General features: G+C 50.8%; 3 protein-coding genes across 3 annotated transcripts; 1 reads left to right on the top strand and 2 right to left on the bottom strand.

The window, feature by feature from the left end:
- Positions 1-507: 507 nt before the first annotated feature.
- Positions 508-13,961, bottom strand: STEHIDRAFT_108233 (uncharacterized protein; the record flags this gene model as incomplete). The annotated part of the gene is made up of 45 exons (XM_007300635.1): positions 508-838; positions 894-1,071; positions 1,124-1,457; positions 1,620-1,709; positions 1,760-1,792; positions 1,850-1,938; positions 1,999-2,061; positions 2,119-2,292; positions 2,372-2,810; positions 2,877-2,968; positions 3,039-3,257; positions 3,321-3,438; positions 3,649-3,685; positions 3,889-4,016; positions 4,198-4,475; positions 4,535-4,717; positions 4,772-4,891; positions 4,964-5,083; positions 5,148-5,507; positions 5,547-5,813; positions 5,866-6,070; positions 6,124-6,411; positions 6,463-6,849; positions 6,916-7,215; positions 7,274-7,327; positions 7,384-7,810; positions 8,283-8,973; positions 9,044-9,273; positions 9,325-9,663; positions 9,705-9,897; positions 9,939-10,275; positions 10,387-10,554; positions 10,606-10,635; positions 10,696-10,853; positions 10,905-11,030; positions 11,219-11,368; positions 11,435-11,551; positions 11,668-12,196; positions 12,218-12,343; positions 12,400-12,583; positions 12,645-12,694; positions 12,748-13,158; positions 13,219-13,559; positions 13,668-13,760; positions 13,802-13,961. 45 exons carry the CDS (start codon positions 13,959-13,961, stop codon positions 508-510), a joined length of 9,747 nt encoding a protein of 3,248 aa, XP_007300697.1.
- A 1,389-nt stretch (positions 13,962-15,350) lies between these two features.
- On the bottom strand, positions 15,351-16,942 carry STEHIDRAFT_108232 (uncharacterized protein; the record flags this gene model as incomplete). Its single annotated transcript, XM_007300634.1, has 8 exons — positions 15,351-15,380; positions 15,409-15,452; positions 15,520-15,600; positions 15,821-15,912; positions 16,288-16,314; positions 16,490-16,555; positions 16,728-16,876; positions 16,928-16,942. 8 exons carry the CDS (start codon positions 16,940-16,942, stop codon positions 15,351-15,353), a joined length of 504 nt encoding a protein of 167 aa, XP_007300696.1.
- Positions 16,943-17,725: 783 nt separating this feature from the next.
- STEHIDRAFT_153369 (uncharacterized protein) lies at positions 17,726-19,101 on the top strand (the record flags this gene model as incomplete). Its single annotated transcript, XM_007300633.1, has 5 exons — positions 17,726-17,871; positions 17,925-18,215; positions 18,283-18,697; positions 18,754-18,914; positions 18,975-19,101. The coding sequence occupies 5 exons, from the start codon at positions 17,726-17,728 to the stop codon at positions 19,099-19,101; spliced, it is 1,140 nt and encodes a 379-aa protein (XP_007300695.1).
- Positions 19,102-20,605: the final 1,504 nt, after the last annotated feature.

Raw genomic sequence — 20,605 nt, 5'->3', positions numbered from 1 at the left:
TCATGATGCGACGATGTTCCCGGAGAGAAGGAGTGCTCTTGATCGTAGCCAGGATCGGAACGCAGTTTCTGGCCGCCAACATCACTGTACTTGTATGAACGGGGATTCAATGCGCGCCAGAAGATGGCCATACACCAGAGCAAGCCCCCCGTACTACAGCTACGCGGCAAACGAGATCTGTCTAGAGGTCGATAAGTAGCGTTCCATCAATTTGTAGTGATGAACGTACAGGAGCTGTGAGCGCCACCAAACAACATGTCGTTATACCAGACACTTAGACTGGCCAGATGGGCCACCAATTCCGGATGCGACGTGTTCGTAACCAGGTTGTCGGCCAGCAGCGAATGAACGACCCCACAGCAGCTTTGACGTAAGAGCGAAGAGCAATAGAGATGACGCCCATAAACGATGGAGGGCTCTTGGGTCAATACCCAGTGCGGTGTATTCGGACGCATGAAACTGCGTGGTGTGGTTAGCAGGACATGAGCCACGAGCACGATGACGGACTTACAGAGCTGTGTGCTTGGAAAGTGACACTCCCTCCCATCGGTACCGAGGGTCGATCGTAGCATCGTCAAATTTCAAAAATAGCTCAACGTTGTCATCAGCCAGCTCAGCCGCATATTGTGGCAGCGGTGTGCCAACCACCCAAAACTTCTCGCCGGTCAGAGTCAACGAGACGGTTGCGAGACCAGAAGTGTCGATATGAACTCGCGAGACCACACCAGGGGTGCTAGCAATGGCCCACGAAGTGTGGGCGTTGGCGACGTAGGTGTCCTGCCCAGCTTCCACCTTGCTGTCAAAGGTCTCCATCGAGCGGACATCGCAGGCCACATCCCTAGGCGTAAATGAGAAAGGCACCCGTACAATTTGAGGGAGGGCATCACCTTAACCTAGGTACGCGTTCTAATTGATCACGTTGCTTTGGTAGGTCGAGAGCGTTGAACATAAGACCATTCTTAGTCCAAGCGCCGGGCACTGGGGGTTCAGCGGAGTGCAGCAGGTCACGGAGAGTATATGTCTCGGCATGTCGCTGAGTATGCTCCATGTCGACGTCTCTGAGACTCATATCTGCTTGCAAGATCAGTTGAGGAAATACTCAGCTATGCATGTATATACGCACCCTGAAGCGGCAGTGGTATGTGAACCGGGTGGAGCTCTTCCAATGACGCCTCATTCCATCCCCACTGCTGCCCGTGTGGGACGTCGTACACCAATATGTGGCGATCGCGGAATATAGTTTGTATTTCTTCCCCAGAGAGGGAAAAAAACTTCTCAAACGATACCCTGAATATGCTTGACGTCATGGGGTCCGAGAGAGGGGCATTAACTAGCGAGGCATTCGGATGGAGATGAAGGGGAAGTTTCCCTGTGCCGTTGCAGTCGAGAATTGAGCCGGTCTTGGGGTCATTCATTTGGCTCCAGATAGCATTAAACATCTTCAGCTCAAGGTCCGCCTGTAATTATCAAGGTCAGCTGGGACAGAAGACAAACATACGGGTCTCCCCTACGCAGTTCGGGTGTGGCTCAAACTCCACCTCTTTTGAGGATCCGTCAAAAACGTTGTAACGGGTGTAGCGCCCTATCCCAGTTGCTTTTGAAACTCCCTTTCCACGTACAACAACCGCTACCGCCTTTTGAGGGCGGTCTCCGCAGCCGCTGTCCACTGTTGACACTTCCTGGTCTCCTGCACCGAGTAATTTGATACACTGCAAAATGTCAGCATGGGCATGGATGGAACTTGAGAGAGAGGTTCTACCTGCCGCTTGTTGTCCCTGGCTTGCAATTCCCCCTACGCGAATGACTTTGAGTACTATGGTCAGAGTGATAACCATTCACCGTAACCTACCGCATTCGTTCGCTTGCGTGCTCCGCTTTCGACGGCTGTCTCTTTGTAATTGATAGGTTTCGAGGCACGCAAGTTGTATGGGTCCCGTGCTAAAGTAACCGTCATGCCCAAGTTGAATATCTAGAAGTGTAGCTTTCATATTTACTTACGATGTTTGGACGGCACGTTCCCTTTGTCCGCAAGTCCGTCGCTTGCCTCGTCTACCACTTCCGCTGGCGTTGGAAGTAACTGAGCAGATTGGTGAGAACACAGAATGCAAAAGCACTCACATCGTGCGATCACAGATCCTTGACCAACAATAAGCAATGGCTCCTCGTCGGATGTTGTACCTTCAACGTTGTCATCTTGGGAACCTTGCTCAACGTGGTCATCGCAACCAGAGTCGGGGGAGTTAGTGGTAGAGCCGTCGGGGCTGGTGCCGCCGACCTCGAAGTCTTCATCCACTGACATAGAATCATCGATCGCCACTAACATTTATGTCAAGCCAAGAAGGCCAGCAAGAAACATCAGCAGAGAACTCACATGATGTTAGTACGTCCCTTCCGTCAACTATCAGAGAGTCAAACTCGAAAACATCGGGTTCAAATCCTGGAACAGTATCAATGAGACCCCACGTCGGGTCGACATCGACGTTCATATTGTCTTTCTGGGAGTCAATATCATCTTGGCTAAGTGTGATTGCTGCGCGAGCGGACTCGACAACGTCTGGCCAGCGCTCATGAAGCCGAGCTGCTCTGTCACGGAATTGGAATCGAGTCTCCGTGGCCTGATCGATAAGTTTACTGAAGGAAAGGGTCTTCAGCCGGTGTAAAAGGAGATTGTCCTGTACCAGCAATAGTTGCAGGTGATGGTAAGCACGGAGCCAGAGTGAACGTGAGGAAACTATTACTTCTACTTCTTCGTTCGTAAGGATGGTCTTCCCTTCCATTTCCAAGAGTATCCCGTCGAAGCTAGCGTATACCTAGATGGAGTACCGGATGCATAAGTCGACGCAACATGATACAACAACGATCGAGTGGACATGTACCTCTTCCAGTCCATCCGTATGACCAGTAACTTGGAGCAATATTGACTCGACCATACGAATCTTGGAAAGAATAAGTTCGAGCCGAGGGGCATCTGTAGGGAAGAGGGTGAAGCTCAGTATAAGTACATGTAAGGGCAAGAAGTAATGAGGAGCGTCAGGAACCTTCAGTACTATGGTGCTCTGGGACGATGCTGCCTTCGATTGTTGACTCCTGGGAGGCAGAATTAACGTCTCCACCAACCTCATGGACTACCATTGGCGAAGACTTTGAAGGGTTGCGCTCTGGATCAATCTGTACCTCCACTTCCCCTGCGTTGGCCCCAGGATCCTGGAAAGCATTCGTGAATGATTTGGCGAGTTGTTGGTCGTCGGACGTGGCACCTGCACCAAGGTTCGGATGACGAATATCCGAAGGGACACTAGGTCCAGATTCGGCGGACTCACTCACGCTTACACAAGCATGTTGCGGTGAAGCTTGCAAAGCGGAGGTCGGAGAAACGTCCGGACCTTGAGACACTGGCTTTCCGACGGCCTCAATTGATACAGGACCTAAGTTGTCGTTCTGCAAAACGCCTGGTGAAGACCGACGTGAGTTAGGATCAACAGATTTCGAGGGTGTGGCATGTTGTGAATCTATGTGATTGTCTTCGGATTCGCACACCTGCGGCGGCAGATTACGAAGTAGAGGATGAGCTGAGCCTTCGGGAGCGCCCGATCCTGTGGCACGTTGCGAGAAAGACGACCAACCTCAAGGCGCCACAGGTTCGCGCACTGCTCCCGACGTCTCAGCCCATCCCCTCCCTCTCAATCTGCCGTCGCGGGTGCGCGAATCCGAAGACGAGCGAGTAGATTACGGGCCAAGCACGCCCCCAGATCCGCCTCAACAGCTTATCGTCTCACATCCGGCCAATAGCACCGACCACAATCAGACTTCACCAGGGGCTTCGCAGAGTGTTACGCTTGATTGTGGAGTAGGTGGGACAGACGACAAGACTGTGGCCCGACGTATTACAGAATCGAGCGCCGCTCCCGAAGGCTCAGCTCATCCTCTGCCTCGTACTCTGCCGTCGCAGGTGTGGGCTTCCGAAGACGAGCGAGTAGATTACGAGCCAAGCACGCCCCCAGATTCGCCTCAACAGCCTATTTTCTCACATCCGGTTCAGGCCAAGAACACCGACTACAGTCAGCCTTCGCCAGGAGCCCCGCAGAGTGTTAAGCTTGGGTATGGAGTAGGTGGGACAGACGACGAGCCTGTGCCCCCGTGCTCAGATGGGGAAGGAAAGGGCCCAGCATTTGTGGAAGTAGATTCAGAATTGCTGACAATGTTTTGGTTTGGCGGTCCTGTAGGGCCGAATTTGACCGACTCGTGCTCTGCGCCTGAAGATGCGTGTTGTGGCAAAGGTTCACGAACAGCAGACTTTGCCATACCCTGCAAAACGTTAGACAAAGAATACTGGCTACTGCTGCCGTTGACGTTTGCAGAATCTTGAGCACAGTCTGGTACAGACTTAATTGGAGGCGCAGCAGCGGCGCGGTTACTCGAGCCCCCGCTGCGTTCACAGGTTCGTGATGTTGGAACCCGAGCGGTGGGTTTTAGACCTAATGCGCGACTGTCAAGCCTGTACGATATTAGGGCACAATTAATTGATGGAACGTACTGTGTTGACCATGCTCTAAAGGCTGCGTAGGTATGCTGTTACTCCCGGTGCGTTCTCTACTGATCCTAGCGGCCTCGTTTTCCTGCACATTCTGATAGGACCGAGAAGCTACGCGTTGTTTCGGTTTTTGCATGACTGGTCGGGGGAGCTCAGATAGAGATGCCGATGGAGAGGGTACGTGAGCTAAATAACAGTCAGAAAGCGTCGAGCCCGCTATGTGATAATAACGTAACATACTATCTTGGGCAAGGCCCGTATGCGATGGAGGGATTGCCGATGTAAGTATTACTTTGCTCTTCCTCGCGGCGGTCTCGCGTTCTTTCGGCGCTGACCCAGGCGTGCCAGGAACATTGTGATCTACGTTGTGATCTACAAGTCTACTTATGAGAGATGTCTATAGGTCAGGGTACTTGTGCAAATTCCACGTACACGAATTACTGCGAGTATCCTTGGGCTGAGTAGACGTGGAATCCTTGGGCTGAGTAGACGTGGAATCTATCCGTTTAAGACTTCCATCAGGATCGGAAAAGGAAGAGACGACGGTCATATCTATTGAGAAATATAGAGATTTGAGTGCAATGCGGACATCAGTAGGAAAGGACAATTGGCATACCGGAGGGTGTCACAGACTGTTGTAAGCGCTTGTGCAGCGATCCATCACGTGTGTGAGTGTGGATCGCGTCTTCAAATAATGGTGATCTGACGTCGGGCAGGACAGTTCCGGGGCTCGGCGATGCGCTAGAATCCATATTAGAGGTGGGCCCATCGCGAGGATCGGTTGTACTTCGTGGGGGGTTACGAACGGCGTACTGCTGAGTGAGGTGCTCTCCAGGTGGGGAGATAGCAGACGGCGGGGGCAAAGATACTGAGGGAGTAGGGGCCAGTGTCGGTGTCGGAAGGGTGCCGGATTGCGTAGCAATGATCGACTCGCCGGGGCGAAGGGGGAAAGGTTGTACGGCAAGTCCCGGAGTAGCTGACGCGCGTGGAGGCTCACTAACATCGTGAGACGTACCAGGCATCTCAGAGTTGATAACTGTTGATGGGGAAGTATCATCTTCTGGTTCGGTCTTGGGCTGGGGTACGTGGTCGAAAAAGGCCGCTAAGAGTGTGTCGAGCCGATTGGCAAAATCCGGTGCATTGCGATCGAGGTTTTCGTACTTTGTCCTCAGGCCCACAACTGATATGTCTTCGTCCGGATCCTCAGCACTAGCACCAGCAGTCAATAAAGTAGATGTATCATCTGACGTGCTTTCGACTTTCGAGTCGGGCTCTATATGCACTGATATCAATGTTAGTCAGTATGCATATTGACATTGTAAAGACGTGCATACTTTGCATTGTTCGGAACCAAGACGGGGCGGCTGTATCCTGTTTGATGGATGATTGTGTCTCCGCTGATCTGTAGATATGCTTGAGCTCGTCGACAGCGACTTCGGGGGCGACGCCAATCGAGATCTTGATTATAGCGCGCCACACAGCGTCCTCAAGAAATGATATGATGGGAGGTTTGCAGCGATTTCCCATAGCGACACGGAGCTATAACGGGTGGTGAGCGATCGATATCGTCAAGCGGACTCATCACGACGTACTGCAAAAAGAGTGCTGAACGTTGCATGGTTATTTGAACAGCTGGCGGGCGGACCAAATAACAGAAGGGGGGAAACATGCAATGCCAGCAGAAGGGGTTGGACGACCATATTGTTTTCCCGCGAGTCAAGTAACGCTTGGGTATCGTGAGGCTTATCGGATGGATTCAACTGCTTTATCCGTCTATAGAGGAGACCCTTGAGCTGCCATAGCACGATGATATAGAAGTAATTGGCGTACGACTTCAGCGTTGCGTTGAGATCCATTGCGGACGTGATTTCCAAGGGACTCTATATGATGGGTCCATAAGATTACAGTTGAAATAACATATTTGGACGCACATTGAGGATAAGTGAGAGTGAGGCACCGGCGAGTGCGAAATTATTGAGGACGTTGGGCATACGCATGCTCTGATCTCGAACGCGGACGGTCTCCAGGAGGTGGACCGCGAGCTTAGTCGAAACAGTGATGTCCAGAGCAACAGATTTCAGGAGTAGCGATGTGGAGACAGGGGGTACACTTTGAGCCTCTGGTGGCGGACCAATGGGTGGCAACACGCTTGCGAAAGAACGAGCTTGTGTCGCCTGGATAGATGATGTAGATTGGGCAGTTCCAAAGGATGGTTCACTCGGACCGATAGCCTTGATAGGCTGGCCCGCATCAGGTACGCCTACCTCAAACAAAGCGTTGAGTGAGGTCGTCCACTGAAATAGGAACTGCTTGAACAGCTGTGGAGAAACAAGTAACGTCAATATTGAAGGACACATTTAGAGGAAAAATTACGAAGTGCATACGCTCGGGACCCCTTCCTTCTTGGTGATGATCCAGTCAACCATGGCTGGATCCGGGTCGACGGGCGTAGAAGCGTCTTTACTATGGAATCCAGCGACATTTGCAAGTCTGTCAAAGAGGAGATGCTCCCAGAAAACTCGAGCCACGCGATTAAAGGAGGTTGGATTCGTTTTAGCGTACACAGTGACAGGATCGGAGTCAACCTGGTGGCTGAGTCCCAGTATGACCCATAACAGTCCCAGAGATGTCGAGCTCGTGAAAATTCCTTCAGAATCCCAAGCATCAAGCTTCTGGGCATACCACTACCGAGGGAGGAGGAAAATTATTTAATCATCCATCAAGAGTTTGAGGCAAACAAACCTTCAAAAACGTGTCGTCTGGAGGTGTAGAGTGAGTAGGCCCTTGCTTTGAAAGCTAGTGGTCAGCGTCAGTGTCGACACAACATTAATGCCAATGAACACAGGACGTACCTCTTGCTGGAAATATGACTTGCAAGAATCAAGCCATCCTGAAAGGGAAGACTCAGATGCAATAGAGGAGGTTAACATAGGTATGGCATGCAGCGTTCTCATGCGCGTCCTAAGGTTGGCCCGGGCAGCTTTGGCAGCCAGTGCACCTTGTATTTCTAATTGAACGGGACTATTGCCTTCGAATTGCCTAGCTTTCCATGCCAGGCCATCCGGTAAGGAGAATTTCGTCTTCTTTTCAGACATGCGTTCTGCGTTGAGAGCTCGGGGTGTTGTGGAGGATGGTTCGGAGGACAGACGTGGCCTATCGCATTTGTCACTGTCGGTTATAAAATGTATCGCGACCATTTCATACTCCGCTCGAACGTCTTCAACTCTCCCGGCCCGTACGGGCCTGACTCCTGGCCACCCGGAACCAACCGCAGGCGACCTGCCAGTCTTGAAAAGGTTATCGTTCCTATCTAGGTGAGTGCTTCTCGAGACTCGTGTTTACCTTCGGATGCTTGGTATAGCGAGATGTCGATATACTCACCACAAGGTGAACTAAGTATTGAAACACCAAACACTTGGAAAACCCGTCTGTGGGGGGCCGCAGCTTACAACAACAATACAAACTTGTTATGCTTCGCCGGAGGCATTCGTTCTCTTCGCGCTCCAGGACGCAGTCGCCGACTCGGACATTGGTGTGCAAAATCGGATTTATATAATTGATATGCGGTGAGGGGTATGAAGGGAAATAGAAACAGTGAATAAAGATAGCGAAGGCGGAGAGCAGGGAATCAAAGCATCAGGAAAGTATTGTATAGTACACTGAGATTTACAACAACCTTATATAGTCGCAGGGGGATTCAGCACCTCAATCGAAATCAGACGCCACGACCTCGTCCAGGGCTATATCGTACTTCCCTTTGTTTCTGTCATATACCTCCCCAACATGAAAGAAAAGTCCTTTGGTGTCCCCGCCAAATTTCGAGAATCGGATTCTTCTCCTCTTGGACTTCCGAAATGTGACGTTTCTCAAGTCGAACGTATCAAATATATCCTCGCCTGCCCGCACACGCTGCTCCACCTCATCCAACCATTGCTCCAAACACGCCGCCATGTATTCTCCGGCGAAGCTCTTGAGATCAGCGACGAGCCAATATTTCAAGGGGCCAATTCCTATCTGGAAGGGGACTTCGTCCATGTTCAACCGTGCGACTAACACTGCAAGAGCGAAGTGAAATATTTGTGCAAACTGTATTCGATACCGGCGAGGGATCCAGGCGAGGTGTTGGAGAAGAGATGTGTGTCCCAGAGTCCCAATGCTCTCTGGCGGGGCGATGTGCTCCGCAGAGACGTCGGAAGCATAACCCATACCAGATTGGTAAATGACCCAGAGAGCTGTACCTTGACGTGCGAACAACGATGCGTCTTTATGGGTCGAAGGGAGTGCGAATTGGGTTTTCCAGGTGAGGCGGGTTTGGATTTCCCACCGTTCGGTCTTCTCCGACCATACCTTTTCTTTGTAGGTACGCCAGTCCAGGGTGCGCCAAAAAATAGCTATACAGGACAGGATGCCACGCTCCTTCAGTTCTGGAATATCGGTGTCGACTGATAACTTTGTTAGTATGAATTTGAACGATAGACGAGGAGTGTTTAGGAACAATATCCGAAGACATACATCTAGGCTCATGTCCCTCGAACTGGATGGTGTTGAACCAGCAGCCAAGACTAGTAAGCAAAGGAAGCAGATCCGGATGTGAGGCGTTCGTGACGAGTCGATCGGCGAGAAGGGAATGAACAACACCGACACAGCTGTCGAAGATTGTGGAGCTACAATAAAAGTGACGTCCGTAGACAATAGCTGCCTCTTGGGTCAAGGCCCAGTGTGGGGTATTGGGACGCATAAAGCTGCGGTAGTCATATCAGAACAAGATGAAGGATCAGAGGCGAAAAACTCACAAGGCAGTCCGAGCGTTCAGTGATACCGCTTCCCAACGATATCGATCGTCAATGAGGCCAGCATTGAAGGCCTTGTACTGCCTGACGCTTCCCTGCTGAACGTCTATGGCTTTCGGGTCGTCTCTTGGTTCCCCCACTGCCCAGTATATCTCTCCTGTAAGAGGCATGGAGACAGTACAGAGGCCGCCGGTGTCCGAATGAACGCGCGAGGTCACACCAGGTGTGGAAACGGTTGCCCAAGACGTGTGTGCGTTCTCATTCCCCTCTTCCTTTGAGTTGTCGGTCCGGCGATCAAGATCTTGCATCGAGAGTATATGGCTCGCTATAGCCCTAGAGAGACTGTGAGCCTGTATGAGCAGTGAAACAAGGCGTTTACGCACCGCCAACGGGGTATGGGTTCCAACTCGCCTCGCGGTAACGGAAGATCGAGAACGTTCAACATCTCGTCGGTCACAGTCCGTTGTTCACCCCGGTCTTGACTATTCCAGGTGTGCAAGACCTGTTCCAAGGTACGCCAGCAAGTTCTCTGTTCCGTATCGGCGTGATTCTCACGACATTCCATACCTTCAAGCACTATTGAGTAATAATTCACTGTCAGTGAATATGACACGTACTCTCGCATCTGACCAATACGTTCAGCGGGCAGATTTGTTCCATCGAGGAACGCGTCCACGCCCACTCTTCTTCGTGTTCAATACCGTATATGAGAATGTGGCGATGTCGAAAAATCGTCCGAATCTGCTCTGGTCGAAGAGTTCGGAAGAGGTTCACGCTGGTGCGATATATCGACGAGGTGTAGATGTCGGAGGGTCGATAGTCAAGCGCACTCGCATTCGGGTGGAAATGTATGGGCTTAGCCTCACTACTGCCTTCCCACGAGAGGATAGAACCTCGATTAGGGTCGGTTATGGCTCGCCACAGATCGTCGAAAATATGTAACTCGGGTATCCACTGTGCTTGCATTGGTCAGTGTGGTCAGTGTGCAGATGAGCCATAAATGGATGAACGTACAGTGTTTCTATGAGGACTGAAAGATACCACACTTCTCTCTCCGGTGCTCACCTCGAAGCGAAAATATTGCCTAGAGGGAGGTGCGACGGACTGCACGTGAGCTATGCTATGGGAATTACTCTTGACCCCGACCTCGTTCTCTTCGTCTGTCTCCAGGCTAGGAGTGGCGTCTACTTGTTCGTCGATGTTCATGGGGGCGTTGATCACGGGGTCGATGCGCTGCGAATATGTAAATTCAGTTGCGAAAAAAAAGAATCGGAATGCACGTACTGATCGCTTAATTAACGAGCTGTTGGGCGACTAAGCGAAGGAATGGCATGGTCAGCGAACACTAAGTCAATGTCCACTGATGTCACTCACAGAATTCGGGCGCTTTCGGGATTGCACCGGAATTGCCTGGCCCAAATGTATATGCCGCTCATGGACAGATGGCATCTTCCACGCCTTGCGACTTCGTGTCTGCGTGCCGTAGAGTTGGGGAGGGTTACTTGATCTAGGTTGTTTGGAAACGTTTTGCTCTGGTGCGGAAATATTAGACAATAAAAAAGTAATCCGGTGACGGGTCGTACCATTAGATGACGAGAGACTAGAGGTATGTTGTGTTTCCTGCAACTCTGCCAGGAATGGTCCTGCAAGATACTCTTCATTATGCAAGGTAACTCCTCCGTTGGTTGTCGCTGGTTTTGGATGATGCGCTAAGCCGTAGTTGAAGCACCATCGACGAGATCAATAAGATACTGTCGATGCATGCGAAACGCGCTGGAAAAGACCTACTGTTTGGACATTGCGGAGTCCCAATATGGTTGCATCGAGGCGAAACTTGAAGGTCTGTCCCGGTCGCGGTGAGACTCCGAGAACAACCTAAATTGGCAGGGAAACATACTTGGACGGGGGAACGGCGGCGACCGCGCGCGTGAGACCCCTAGGGAAGATGTAGTGTGTTCTACAGGGCCATCTAGAATGTAGCGGATTTCTCTGACACCTTGGGAGGGTACACGCGCCCCGGCAACACTGGAAGTGGATTTGAATCCGGCTATGTTTGGAGAAGAGAACAGCGATAGTAAGTAAGGCATGATCGAGAAGATATAGTGCTACTTACCTGAGACGGAGGGTACATCAATCGCTTCTCTGCCCAACATAACCTCGGGATCAAAGCTCCGTTGGACCACAGCTGAGAGAATAGAGGGCGTTGGGTGAACTGGGAGACGTGATGGACCTTCAAGACAAATGCGAGGACGAAGTGATCAGTAGGATCATGTAGAGACGTCGAGATCCCCAGATCCAGAGGTAGAGAAACAGGAGACGAGGACAAGGAGGTAAGAATCTACGTACATGGAAGTGATGATTGATTCATGATCGTCTCAGGAGTCGAGATATACCTGGTTACTGTGTCTTGAGCGGCGATGCCGTTCAAGGACGATTGGACTTCCGTCATAATGATAGGATCATAACTGGGACAAACCGCCGGTGTACCAGCGCTGCCCGTGCCTCCGATAGAGTTATGAGGAGAGGAACCTCCCGCATATTCCACGCAGTGGTTGGCCTGACCAGAGGATGCGCCTATGTGGTTCGCAAGCGGCGCTACAAGGTTTGAAGTGAGAGTATTGAAGTTGTCGGAAACATTGGGGATGGCTGGTACGTCGATCGGGACCTCGCCGTGCGTATCCCACTCGGAAGACGAGGGACGAAGTATATCATCTGATTCCGTAGCATAAGACGAAAACAGAGATGTTGGCTCTATTATATGTTCCCTTGGCACTGCAGCGTTCGAGATCAGATGGTGAGTATGAATAGAGATAGGTCTGAACGGTTTACCAGTCAATGTCCGGAACCACTTCGCGTCCGCATTATGGACGACATTCTGCCTTGACTGCCAACATACATGAAGGTCAAATAATGCATCCTCAGGCCGAACGCCGACGGAGACCTTTATCACGGCGCGCCAAACCTCTTGCTCCATAACCTGGATTGCATCAGGTCGACCCGTATTGCCTAAAGCAACCCGAAGCTGAAAGGGGCGATATATTATGAGCAAAGACAAAGGACAAAGCAAAATGCCCATACAGCGAACATAGTTATCCAGGCCGTTCGATTGCGAGAAGACGACGAGGGACCTGAAAGTAACAGGAGCGGCGAGACATGGAGGGCGAGCAGAAAAGGTTGGAGAAATTCATCAGAAGTGCGATCTTCCATGGCTAAACTGGCCGCATGGTCGACAGGAAGACCGGTCAGTACCGCAAGACCTCGTCTGGGAAGTCAAGATATAAGCTGACTCTGCGGTCTATAGAGATATCGCGACGAACACTCACGTCACAAGACTGCCTTTGAAGTTCACGGCACTCTCACACGTTATTTCGGACTACCAGATATGTATGAGCATAAGACAGTCTATAGAAGGCGCGCATGACTTACGTTTACAAGCATGGAGAGGACAGCGCCAGCCATCGAAAGATTATTGACGACATGAGAATAGCGCATGTTCTTATCGCGCTGCTGCATTCCTTCGAGCAGGGCCATCGCGACGGCAGCAGAGGCTGAAACATCTACAGGCATGTGCCGCAGGAGAAGGGCGGTGCTGCTTTGCGCACCCGCCTCGCCAATAAGTCGCGAGTTCGAAATAGAGATGGTGCCTCGTTCCGGTGTCGCCACTTCTGTACAGGAGTCCGCTGCGTCGGGCTCCCCGATTCCTACTTGTGTTCCTTCGTGCAGTGGATTTGACCTCGGGTCCGTTATCCGTTGTGTTCGGACAGACGTTGAGCATTTGGGAGGCTCTGAAAAGAGCTTATTGAGGTTGGTGGTCCAGTTCGTCAACCATAAAAGTAGCTGCGATACGGTTAGGGCAATATCAGATACAATAGCAGGGGCTGAAATGTTTACACTCACTGGTTTGACTCCTTCTTTGTCTTTCTCTAGAGCGCTGACATGCGAAATATTGGGAAGACACATTTTGGGCGTGTCACATTCTAATCCACATTGAGAGGCAAGCATGTCAAACACCATGTGCACCCAGAATACGCGAGCCATTCGGTGGAACGACTGTCCAGAGGCCTTTCGGCAGACAGTTTGGGAATCGGTGACATGACCAGGGCTAATTCCGAGGCCAAGAATAAGCCACATAACGCTTTTGCTACCATCGGCGTCGAAGAGCCCATGCGTGTCCCAGTCGTCAATCCTGGCAGCCAGAGCCTGACAAAGACGTATCAACAAATGCCATATGTCAAAGGCTGACAAAACCATAGAACCTTGAGAAGCGTGAATTCACCATCCAGTTGACGCTATGGAGAAGAAAAAAATGAAGCGAGTGCTATCTCTGAGATCCGAATAGCACTCACGTCGGACGGTCGCAGTGGGTCCGGAATGGATGCACCTCTGTAGGTGACGGCCGAAACCGTCGAGGACGGACTGGGTGGCGGCGAATTGATGCACTGTTTCAGCCAATCAGTGAGCGACGTATTAGACGACATACAGGACGTCGACATCGGAATATCCTGGAGAGTGGCCATGCGTCGACGGAGATTGGGGTGCTCAACATCGCTGCGAGCGCGCTCTATTTCTTCCTTAAGAGATTTGTCAAGATCGACGACTTTCGCATTCCAGGCTTGAGCAGTATTAGCTTTTCGAGGCATGCTGAGATATTGTAAGTTGAAAGACAGAGTAAGGAGAGCAAGAGCAGGCACAGGACAGTGAAAGGAATCTATAGTCAGACGAACATACGCGGTCGCGCAAATTGGAGTTCTAAGCATGGCGGCAACCGCCGCGGCGTGGGACCATCTAACACCTAATGTGGAGGCAGTTGTCTCGAGACAAACCACGTGGCGAAAACGTGGTGGTATATGTCCAAACAAATAACTGTGTGGCGAACATCGCTGTGCCTCCAGTGTGGCTCCAAGGCTCGGGCCTCAAAATAACTTCAATTTCTGCACATATTTCAGATGAAAGACGGGGAGCCAACCATCCCTGGATATGAGGACAAAATCCTTCGGCCAAGGGAGTCAAACAGCTTCGAGCACCAGAGCCAAATGCATTTCTGCCAACGGTGCACGGGGGCCAAACCATGAAAATACCTTCGGGCCAAACTGCTTAACATCTCCTGGTGCATAAATCAACTGTGCATTTTGAGCACAGGAGCCAAAAACCTTGGGGCATGGTTTGTGGTAGCGTAAAATTATCACACACAGACATTTTGTTATTTATCAAAATATTGTGAAGCAGCCGGCGGCGTCACTGCGGACACCGCACGGGCACATGCTAGTATTACTTATAATAAATCCGAGACTCGTCGGCCGTCGAATGCACTAATACCCAAGCTTTACCAGTTGTTTACCACTGAAGTTTGGTGCTGAGAATTGGATGGCCACAATCCTAACTCGACAAGACTGGTTTTTGAAGGTTCGTCAGTCGTCACAATCACCCTTTGAACAACATCAGGAAAAACCCTCCCGCAAGGCATGCCAATTGTACACGAAGGGAATTGCCATAGACAGATTGGACAGTGCAGCAATTGATCACATGTCCTTATAGGGAAGCGATGCTGTGTCCAATCACCTCGCAATCGAGCCGTTCAGTTGCAATCGGTCTACAACCGTCGCCATACAGATTGGTATTGGAAGTTAGTTGGACTCCTCTGAGAACTTGTAATCACTTGCATACCGGCCCTCCTGGATACCAATTTATGTTGCCAAACTATAAATAGGGCAATTGTGTTTATTTTCTGGATCCATTTTTGGTCCTCTTTCGAGCTCGGAACGGATGATAGAGAGCGACAACCAATAAATTGAATTGACAAACACTGCACTAATACATTGAATCCGCTACAATTGTCAAACCATGGTCATGTACAAGCAAAACGAAAGCCCCAAACAGCAAATAGCTCCACAGTACATACGACTTAGGGCAGTCTCCTACCTACATTCTGCAACACAACCTGAGTGAATACTTACCAGTGGAGCCATGGTCAAACTTGAGAAACACTCACCCTGATAAAGCTAGCATCTTTCGGTACCGTTGAACCCAATCTAGACCGGAAGGACGATTTGAGCGTAGTACTTGAACAAAGGAAATGTCAGTACTGACCACGAGACTGGCATCGTCGAAAACAGCGAACACATCAAGGAAGCCTATGGAACCGGCGATGTCGTCAGTCATAATGACAAAGGGAAAGAAGGAGACAAAGAGACTGCGTACCTAGTCGGAAACAGACGGACAATGCTCCCTGGAGCGGAGAGGGGTCTACAACGTTGTGCGAATAGGAAGGCATCAGCATAGCTGTGGTCAGATATTCGAGAGATACTCAACATGGAGAAGCGAACATCATTTGGTGCTGCCATACCGGATCTAGAAGGACAGCACAACATCAGTGCTTGATAACTAGAAAAACAACGGATGTGTCGACGAGGCCGATCAAAGGCCGATGGAGCTGGAGACGTTGGCGGTCCTAATGATGAGGAAGGAGGGGAGGGGGAAAGGCGACGAACAGACAGCGTACCTGGCTTGAGCTGAACAGGCTGGCCTCCCTCTGGTATGCTCGGCTGGACAACGGACGGGGGTGCTTGAGTCAGCATGACCAGGACCCAACTGCTGGTCAACGACAGTCATGTAAGCTCGGAATGCGAACCGCGGGGGTGCACTTCGGGCATGGTCAAAGGTGGTGATTACGCAGCGGTGCTGCTTGAGGCAGGAGTCGGGGGGCGAAGGGGAGAGGTGATGATGAAGGGTAGGGAAGAAGAGGCATGGCTGTAGCGCTCAACGAGCTTGGTTTATGTGGGTTTATGGTGGATAAATAGGGTTGTGGAAAAAACTCGAGTTTTTTTCTAAAACAGTTTTTTCCCAGTAACTTACCAGTAATTTACTGGTAAGTTACTGACCCCTCCGAAGAGGTTGAGTTTCTTACTGGCTCGTGGTCACGTGTAGGCACCTTTTAGGTGCCACAGCAATGCCACAGTGCGCACTTACAGCCGTTCTATGAAGGCAATCTCTCTCCTGTCAGAAAATTAGATTCAAGGAGATGGATGTAGGTAAGGCCCTACAAATTGCGGCACCGAAAAAGTGATTCAACGAAGAGAAATCAAAATTGAATCGAAATTTTTGACAGGAGAGAGGCAAAACCTGATTTGTGGCAAGCACGTGACAATGCAGTAAATTACCAGTAACTTACTGACATCCTCGAGGGGGGTTCGGTAAGCTACTGGGAAGAAACTCTGAGCGAGTTTTTTCCACAACCCTATGGATAAACAACATCACGTGCGGGCGAAACGCGTCACCGCACGTCAATGCTCTGAGAATAGATTAGATGATACGACTGGGCCGCATCAAACCCACAACAATCATTTATGTTCGACATCATGCTTTTCTTGTCGCTTCCCGAACTTCGCGTCAGCTCACGAACGACTTACCGTATGTCAAATGCGTACCGCTCTTGTGTGAACATGGCGGCGATGACATCTGACGAGACCTTTCCCAAATCAAAAGCAGGCGAAACTCGTTGAGCCATAAATATGCATAAATGCGTGAACTCATCGTGGTCCGTCGCACGCTCGCGCTGCTAGACGAAATCACAAGATTGGGAGAAGAAACTACTGATAGTCGATCGTACAGTCTCGAGAGACATGCATATAGTATCCAAGACAGGACAGGGAAGGCAGCTCCAGTAAGCCGAGAAGCAGATTGCAACTGTCGAACTGACTGCAAGTAGAGTGCAAGCAATGGAGCGATTGCAGCTCAATTGGAGTCCGAGTGTCGTTCAAATACAATCGGCTACCGCCGGTCGTGCCGCCACATTCGCTGACAAGCGCTTGCCTGGCCGCCAGGTTTTTCCTGATGTACAGACGGCGAGTTGTGAGATCTGTAGCAGCCTGCGGCCCGGCCTGCTATTTCCGTTCTCCCTAAAAGCTCGTACTGCTGGATTTCCCGGTATACACATTCACCACTATAAGGACCATCACTCCTGTTTTGCCAGTTTCGTAATCTGAGGCGCCCATATGTCCGCAGTATAGCGGGGTATAAACAGGTCAAGATCATCGACGCCCCATGCTCGGTGCTGACCCACCTCAAACCTCCTGACGATCTCAGCATCAAATAGATCTTCTGGGATGTGCAGGAGAAAGTTGGCTCTTCTTCCTGCTACAATATTCGTCTGATCTTTATGCCACATTTTGGTGAAGTCCGCACATACACAGTGCCACACTAGTCATAAGTACATACGAGTTATCACGATACTCTCGTAGGCTCACAGTTTAGCCATTGTTCGGTATCTCATGCGCGATAAGACCTCATGCTCGTATGCGTCCAGCACCCGACTCCCCTTATATAAGGTTAGACAATTCGTACTTACAGGTCGAGAACTTGACCTCACACCCAGGCCTCCTTCCACTAGCAAACCCCGTTGTAGACCATGTCTGGTGAGTTGAATAGTCTTCGAAAATGTTCGATTCCCGTGATATATTCTGCGGCACTAGGTGGTGTCTACGTACCCATGGAACCGCAGGCGTGGCACTACGCTGTCTGTTCCCCAAAGGGCTGTTTTGTTACAACGGACCCGTAAGTTTTCGGATTACCTCGGCGTTCCGGCAGTGATGATAACGAGCATCTAGAGTCGTTGCCAAGAGGTCAGTAGAGGGCTTGAGTTTAGCTCAGAACCCATCATTCCGGTCGAGGGACGATGCCCTGCGCCAGATCGAGGAGTGGACAACATACGTTGGCCCGCGTGCTCAACTGCTGTACGAGAAGAAGCGAAAAAGTGAGGCTCTCCTACAAGCCCACCAAGTACCGAACCCGCAGCGAAAGCCAGAGCACCAATCCGAGGATCAGGAGGAGGAGAACGAGAGCGTATTTGAGGCTAATGCAGACCAGAAGAGGCAGGGTGGGGAAATGTTAACCGATGAGTATGTTCGGATCCAATCTCTACCGTTCGCCGACTGCTGAACTCTCTACGATCCCACTCACATCCAGACGCTGGACGATGGAGGCTTCGTCGGCCTCGCGGGGCATGTTCGTTATGCCCACGTTGGAATCGACGAGCGTCACCGAGTGGTCTGACATGTCGGAAACATTGTCTTCTGTTTCCGACATGCCATCTATTCCGCCCAACCAGACAGTGACTATAGATAGGCCTGCCGTCCAGGTTAGAGCAGGCGCTGTTGGTATCGCCAGTCATCGCACACCCAGCATCAACGTCCCTACGCCTGCCTCTCTCGCCGGTGGTTCGCGCCAAAGTTCCGTTGTTGCGACGCCATCTCCTTCTGGCAATATCCCTCATGGAACTCTCGATGATCGTGACATAGATGCCATTTTTCGCCTGGGGCGGGACAATGTAAATGTGAGTCGTGAAGTACAGTATCATCTCCAGCTAGCCGTAGAGACTGCGGTACGCTTCCTTCTCTCGACTCTGTGCAATGTTTTCTTCATTGAGCATTGCTGTAGATTCCTGCCTTGTTCCATCGCCGTTTGGTATTTCCATCTCCGTGGCAGCGTGAGCGTTACGTGGTCTCTCTTCTCGAGGCTATCGAAAGTATTATCCAAGGCGGCTTTTCCTGGTTTGCTATAGTTCGAGGAAGGGGGATCGGGGTGCATCGAGGACCTTGGTACGTCAACTACGTATATGTGTTCTGCATTCTCCTTGATGACCATCTTTTTGCATCTAGGGATATGATTGCAGACCGCATCACAGATATCGAGGAAGGTGCCGTATTCAAAGGCTTCGCAACGTACGAAGAGGCCGACGCTTGGTTTGATGCCCACTCAGATATGCAGTTCGAAGTCGATGTTTAGTGACTTGTGCCCGGGTATACAATACAAGCGATAGCAATATCATTGAACAACATTCCAATTCTCCTACTTGAGAGGAACTCGCATCCAGCGACGAGTTGGAAGCGTTCGGAGCTGTCCGGAGTAATCAGATGCAGTCGATATGCTGCTCCGTGACCTCATATTTCCGTGATTGAGAACCTATGTAGCATTTCTCCGGTACTAACATCGATATTCACAGCTCCCACCAAGTAAATGCTCAGTGTTTGGGTAAGAATGCAGAGCTTAAAGCTCTTCATGAGGAGAGCTTACTCATACGGCGTGGGCAGTGCTCGTGACGCATATGCCCCGTAGGTTTTTGAACCCTGCCTGTTCCTTTACCATGTCTTGGTCATGGCCCGTGCCACAACCATAACCTCGCCACACTCGATCACTTTGGACAGTTCTCGTTCTCGCCACCACTCGTCGCCACTCCAGACTCTGTCCTCCTATCTGTCTCCTTTCCGTAAGTAGACCTGCCCATTACAGTAGGTTACAGTTTGAACAGATCAACTTCGTTCCGTCCGTTCCTCCTTCGGCGCTTGAAAGCTTGTGGTCGAACGCCTCGTGCTTTTGATAATCGACCGGCGCTTAACGGACCCTTCCTCTCGCCACCATCGTCCTCGACTGTCTAGTCGTCCTCATCACACTCTTTTCCGCCGTCAAACTTTCCTCTATTGTACCCTCACCTCTCCCAACCTCTCCCTCGTTTGTCCCTCGTCTCGATCTGGATCCTCACTCGGCCGCTTAGGACGACGTCATGCGCGTCGTGCGCTTCGCTCTCGACCAGCGCTAATCGCGCGCCCACTTGTTGACGATCTTTAACAATTCTTTAGATTCCCTCTGCATGCAGCAGAGCCGGGTCTCGGCGCTTTTGAGCCTCGAAGAAAGTTCAGGGTTCGAGTTCGTCTCTACTCGCCATCCGCTCACCTTCCCATTCCATCATTAACCTTCCCATTCCATCATTAACCTTCCCATTCCATCATTACTGCCGTTTGCATAGCTATCCGAATTTGCACGTCGAGTTTTTGTGGCGCTTACATCGGCGCCTGTCTGTGAGAATCACTGATGTGACCTCATCCTACCTCGTCACGCTCGAGCTTCACCCTGCTTCACCACTGCTTCACCCTGCTTCACCTTCAAGCTGTCCGAGTCTGTCGCCTGCTTTTCTCTGACATGTCCTTCACGTTCATCCTTCTATATATAAGTAGTTAAATATTTCTGGATAAGAACCGTTCGAGTGTTGACATATTATGCAGTGTTGGCGTAGTCGAGGATGCACTAGGAATAGAGACGATTCAAGAGGTTTTTTGGGATGCATGTTCTCCGAGATGGGAGCCGCACCCTGATGGGTTGGGTAAATGACCGTCACGGTATACGGTACCTACGGAGCATTTTCGACGGGCTATTATCTGCTTCTTAGTGAGGCCCACGTAAAAACACCACAGTACGTGGCTGGTCTTTCAGTCAACTATGATAGTTGTGTAAG

This window comes from Stereum hirsutum, assembly GCF_000264905.1.
Source record: "Stereum hirsutum FP-91666 SS1 unplaced genomic scaffold STEHIscaffold_3, whole genome shotgun sequence".
Classification (NCBI taxonomy): Eukaryota; Fungi; Basidiomycota; class Agaricomycetes; order Russulales; family Stereaceae; genus Stereum; species Stereum hirsutum.
The sequence above is the reverse complement of the archived record's forward strand: the minus strand, read 5'-3'. Positions and strand labels throughout refer to the sequence as shown.